Source organism: Sorex araneus, chromosome 6 (genome assembly GCF_027595985.1).
Source record: "Sorex araneus isolate mSorAra2 chromosome 6, mSorAra2.pri, whole genome shotgun sequence".
NCBI lineage: Eukaryota > Metazoa > Chordata > Mammalia > Eulipotyphla > Soricidae > Sorex > Sorex araneus.
Genome location: NC_073307.1, coordinates 154,933,985 through 154,939,679, shown reverse-complemented (window position 1 = coordinate 154,939,679; position 5,695 = coordinate 154,933,985). Strand labels below are relative to the sequence as shown.

Genomic DNA, 5,695 nt, shown 5'->3' with positions numbered 1-5,695 from the left:
GTTTTGTTTTGTTTTGTTTTGTTTTGTTTTTTGGGTCACACCTGGCGATGCTCAGAGGTTACTCAGGAATTACCCCTGGCGGTGCTCAGGGGACCATATGGGATGTTGGAAATCAAACCTGGGTCAGCCGAGTGCAAGGCAAACGCCCTACCCGCCGTGCTCACTCCAGCCCCTCTTCTCTTACTTTTTTTTTGGGGGGCCACACCCTGCTATACTCAGAGATTACTCCTGGCTCTGTATGCAGGAGTAACTCCAGGCGGTGCTCGGGGGACCATATGGGATGCTGGGAATCAAACCCGGGTCGGCCACCTGCAAGGCAAACGTCCTATCCACTGTACTATTGCTCCAGCCCCTTCTCTTACTTTTGAAAAGAAATGCATGCTTCTACGAGAGAAATTTCATAAATAGATGTTGGAAAAGCCAATGGCCTTATGACCACCTAGAAAATTCTTTCTAAGGCAAATAAAAAATCTCTCAACAAAATGGGAAGTCTTTTCAAATTGGCAAATGATAGAGAATGAACTAAAAATAATTTTCAATGATACATCACATGTGGCTCTTGGCATTAACCAAGGAGTTCAACAAATTGAATGGCGTTACCATAACGAAACCATACCATGTCCCCATCTCATTTATGTTAACAGTTTTCCTCATGGTTTCCTACTTCATGGACCAAAAAGTTGTCAGAGATCACACTAACAGTGATCGAGGTACTTGGTTTTTGTTTGTTTGTTTTTGCTTTTTGGGTCATATCCAGAAATGCACAGGGGTTATTCCTGGCTTTGCACTCAGGAATCACTCCTGGCAGTGCTCGAGGGACTATATGGGATGCTGAGAATTGAACCCAGGTCGGCCGCGTGCGAGGCAAACGCCCTACCCACTGTACTATGGCTCCAGCCTGATACTTGGTTTGGTTTGATTTGGTCAGTTTGGGGACCACAATGAGCGATGCTCAGGGCTGACTCCTGGCCCTGTGCTCAGGGATGACTCCTGGGGAAGCTCTAGAGATCATACACAGTTCCAGGGCTCACACTAGGATCAGCAACATGCAACACAAGCGCCTTACTCACTGTGGATGAAACAGATCCTCTTGAGTTTAACAGACCTTCATAAAACTGATCTTTACCATCAGATCAAGGGAGGGTAAACTTTTCTAGACCAGCACACATGGAGTCTTTCTGTGTGGCTTGGGGCTACACGGACAAAAAGATCCATTTTCAGGCAGGACTCTCCAAAAAGATGTTCTCACATGATACTTAGGGGACCCGGGGTGACCTCAGAGATCTGCCACACCAAACTCTGACTTTGTCACAGTCCAGAGAGAGGAAACTACCCAAGGTAACAGTCACTAGGCAACAGAGCCAGACTAACAAGCATCTCTCCATCCTGTCAGCCCACTGCTCTCCTGACATGCCTCTGTACCTGTTATTACAGATGGGAACAGAGGGGAGGCTGTTTTTCTATGTTCTCTGCAAAACCTAATCCACATTTCTGCCTTGTCCTTCAAAGAAAAACATTCGATGTAGATGAAGAGGTGAATGAAGTTTCCTTCGTTCTGACTTCAGAAATAGGCTCAGACCTTGAAAAGGAAGGGGAAGAGAGAGAGAAGCGAGCGGACAGTGTAGGAAAGAATAAAAGGATGCTGGGCACCTCTAGTCCTATAGATAAATGTTTTAGGAACAGTCAAGCAAGCACGGCCATACCATTGCTAGTGGTCTCCCAGGTGTCATTCTATACTAAATAGATTCAGAGGACAAAAGTGATTATAACACAAAGGGATATCTTGACGAGTGTCTAAATACATACGAGACAGAATGAATGCTGATACATGCTACAACTATTTTGAAAACACCAAATGAAAAAAGTCAGACACAGGGTCTGAGCAATAGTACAGCAAGGAGGGCATTTACCTTGCACGCAGCCAAGCCGGGTTCAATCCCCGGCATCTCATAAAGTCCCCAAGCACCACCAAGAGTAATTCCTGAGCACAGAGCCAGGAGTAACCCCTGAGCATCGCCTGGTATGACCCCAAAGGAAAAATAAAAAGTCAGACATAGAAGGTCATAGATCATATTAATCCATTTCTGCAAATGTTCAAAATAGGCAAATCCATAGAGACAGGAAATAGATGAATGCTTTCCAGAAACTGAGCAAAGGAGAGAATGGAAGTGACTACTTATAAATATGGGGTTTCCTCTTCTGGGTGATACAAATGTTCTGCAATTAAATCATAAGGACATTTGCACAATCATGTGAATTATCAAACAGCCACTGAGTCGCACACTTTAAAATGGTGAATTTGGGACTAGAACAATAGCTCAGTGTACTGGAGTACATATTATGTGTGCAGGAAAATTGGGTTTGATCATGGACACCATGAAGAATGAGCACAGAGCTGGGAGTATTCTCTGAGCACTGTTGAGTGTAGCTAAACAAAAGAAACTAAAATGATAAGTATATTTTATCTTAATTTAGGTGGGGAGGGGGGTTTCACACACAGCAATACTGGAGGATCACGCAGTGCCAGAGATCAAACTCAGGGCTTGCATGTACAAAATATTTGTGCCAGACCCTTTGAACTATCACATTAATTCTGTGTCTTGATTTTTTTTTGGGGGGAGGGTTTCCTTTTTTTTTCTTTTTGCAGAGAATCAATACCCACAGCAGTGGTGTTCAGGGCTTTGTCCTGGTTCTGTGCTCAGGGATCACTCTAGTTTTGCTCCGTGGACCCCATGTGGCACCCAGTTCACTTCAGCGGGCCATGTGCAAGTCGAGCACCTAACTCTGTGCTATCTCTCTGGCCCTATAGCTTCTTCTTTTATTTATTTATTTATTTTTGAGAGGGGGATCACACCTATAAGTGCTCAAGGCTTATTCCTGGCTGTGCACTCAGGGATCACTCCTGGTAGTACTCAGGGGATCATATGTGGTGCCAGGAGTCGAACCCGGGTTAACCACAGGGCTCTGACCCCTGCATCTTGATTTTTTTAAAGACACAATACAATTATCATCAACTGGAATCATAAGCTTATTTAAAGATATGAGATTAGAGAAAGGACCCTATTATTATTGACTACATTTGCCTTGTACGCAGCCGACCTGAGTTTGATTCCTCTGCCCCTCTCAGAGAGCCCAGCAAGCTACTGAGAGTATCCCGCCCGCATGGCAGAGCCTAGCAAGCTACCCATGATGTATCTGATATATACCAAGAACAGTAACAACAAGTCTCACAATGGAGACGTTACTGGTGCCCACTTGAGCAAATCAATGAGCAATGGGATGACAGTGACAGTGTTCCTGACATTTCATAACTTAATATTATTTTTTAAAATTTATTTATTTTGGTAGACTATACAGCAACCCTGAGAAGCGGGAGTGCTTTTTTTTTTTTTTTTTTTTTTTTTGCTTTTTGGGTCACAACCCAGCGATGCTCAGGGGTTACTCCTGGCTTTACACTCAGGAATTACCCCTGGCGGTGCTTGGGGGACCATATGGGGTGCCGGGGATTGAACCCGGGTCGGCCGTTTGCAAGGCAAATGCCCTATCCGCTGTGCTATCACTCTGGCCCCGGGAGTGCTTTTTTTTTGGATTTGTTTGTGTTTGAGAGTTTTCAGGCCACATTAAGAAGTATTCAGTGAGGTTGGAGCTATAGTACAGCAGGTAGAGCGTTTGCCTTGCACACAGTCAACCCGGGTTCTATCCCCAGCATCCCATAAGGTCCCCAAGCACCACCAGGAGTAATTCCTGAGTGCAGAGTCAGGAGTAACCCCTGAGCACTGTTGGGTGTGACCCAAAAAGTAAAAAAAAAAAAAAAAAAGAAGAAGTGTTCAGGGTTTACTCTTGGCTCTCCACTTAAGGATCACTCCTGGCTCTGCTCAAGGATCACTCCTGGCTCGCTGTTCAGGGATCATTCTTAGCTCTCTGCACAAGGCTTAATCCTGGCTCTCTACTGAAAGGTCACTCACTACTGATGGGGCTCAGGAGTGCTGGGGATTGGGCCTGGGTTGGCCACATGCAAGGCCATCCATCATCTTACCTGCTGTACTAGCTCTTTGGCCCCGGAAGTGGGAATACTGTTTCTTTTTTTTTTCAGATGAGAAAAATGTTCATAGAGTATCCAAGGATATCAGAGGGAAGGCTGGGGTTCTGCCTACTCCACACACCCAAGTCCTTTCCGTGGTGGCATGACCCTGGCCATTAACTTGTTATAGACAAGGCCTTATGCTGGCTTCATGTTCACCGTAATTGCATAGTGCCTTGTAGTGGGCATGGTCTTGGAGCACTTATGATCTGAGTGATTTTCAATTGTGTCACCTCTTCAGATGAGCCCTGGAGAACTAGCCCTTGCCAGTGGCAACCACACCCACGTGACGAAATTCATCTTGCTGGGGTTCTCCAACTATCCCGACCTCCAGGAGCTGCTCTTTGGAACCTTCCTGCTGATCTACACCATGACAGTGGTGGGCAACCTGGGGATGATGGGGCTCATCCTCACAGACGCCCGTCTCCACAGCCCCATGTACTTCTTCCTCAGCGTCCTCTCTTTCCTTGACATCTGTTACTCCTCGGTGGTCACACCCAAGCTCTTAGTCAACTTCCTGGCGTTGGACAAGTCCATCTCTTTTGAGGGCTGTGTGGTCCAGCTGATCTTCTTTGTGGTACACGTGACGGCAGAGAGCTTCCTGCTGGCCTCCATGGCCTTTGACCGCTTTGTTGCCATTTGCCGGCCCCTCCATTACAGTTCTGTCATGACCAAGGAGACTTGCCTTCAGCTGGTGGCTGCTTCTTATGCCGTTGGTGGTGTCAACTCTGCTATCCAGACGGGGAACGTCTTTGCCCTTCCTTTCTGTGGGCCCAACCGCGTGACACACTATTTCTGTGACATTCCACCCCTCCTCCATTTGGCTTGTGCCAACACAGCCACGGCAGAAGTGGTCCTCTACATCTTCTCAGCGCTGGTCACCCTTCTGCCGGCTGTCATCATCATCACCTCCTACAGCTTCGTCTTGGTGGCCATTGGGAAGATGCGCTCAGCAGCTGGACGCGAGAAAGCGCTGTCCACCTGTGCCTCTCACTTCCTGGCCATCGCTATTTTTTATGGCACTGTGGTTTTCACCTACGTACAGCCGCACGGGTCCACGAATGATACCAATGGCCAAGTGGTGTCTGTCTTCTACACCATCATCATTCCCATGCTCAACCCCTTCATCTACAGCCTCCGCAACAAAGAAGTGAAGGACGCTCTGCAGAGGAAGCTCCGGGGAAGACTCTTCCCCTGCTGAGTCCTGCGAGGTGATGTGCTGGACTGAGAAAAGGGCAGCATCTTCCAAGTCACACAGTGAACGGAGGGAAAGCAGCCTTGGTTATCGAGGGGATGCGAGACTAGGGAAGACACAGCACCTAACACACTTGATTCAGGGCTTTGCCGTTTTGAAGCCTCTGCTTATGTGTGAGTGTGTTAAACATCTGCTCCCATAGTCAGGTGAGGCCACCTCTGTTAGGACGATCACATCTGACAAACGAAGGCTCCGGGCCCACAAGCTGCCTGAGCCCCCATGTGCTGCTTGTGTCCATGTGTTGTGGCCAAGCGTGTGTGGTGCCTGAGCATATGTGTTCCCCACATCTCCTCTTTTGAGATGTGACTTTCATACCTTCATACTTTATTTGTTTATTTATTTATTTATTTTTTTTTTAT

General features: G+C 47.0%; 1 protein-coding gene across 1 annotated transcript; it reads left to right on the top strand.

Annotated features, from left to right (window-relative positions):
- The first annotated feature begins 4,322 nt into the window (after positions 1-4,322).
- Positions 4,323-5,282, top strand: LOC101545541 (olfactory receptor 1052-like). The gene has a single exon (XM_004620453.2). It carries the CDS (start codon positions 4,323-4,325, stop codon positions 5,280-5,282), a length of 960 nt encoding a protein of 319 aa, XP_004620510.2.
- Positions 5,283-5,695: the final 413 nt, after the last annotated feature.

Coding starts and splice junctions, on each gene's coding strand:
- LOC101545541 (XM_004620453.2), top strand. CDS start 4,323: ATGAGCCCTGGAGAACTAGCCCTTGCCAGTGGCAACCACACCCACGTG.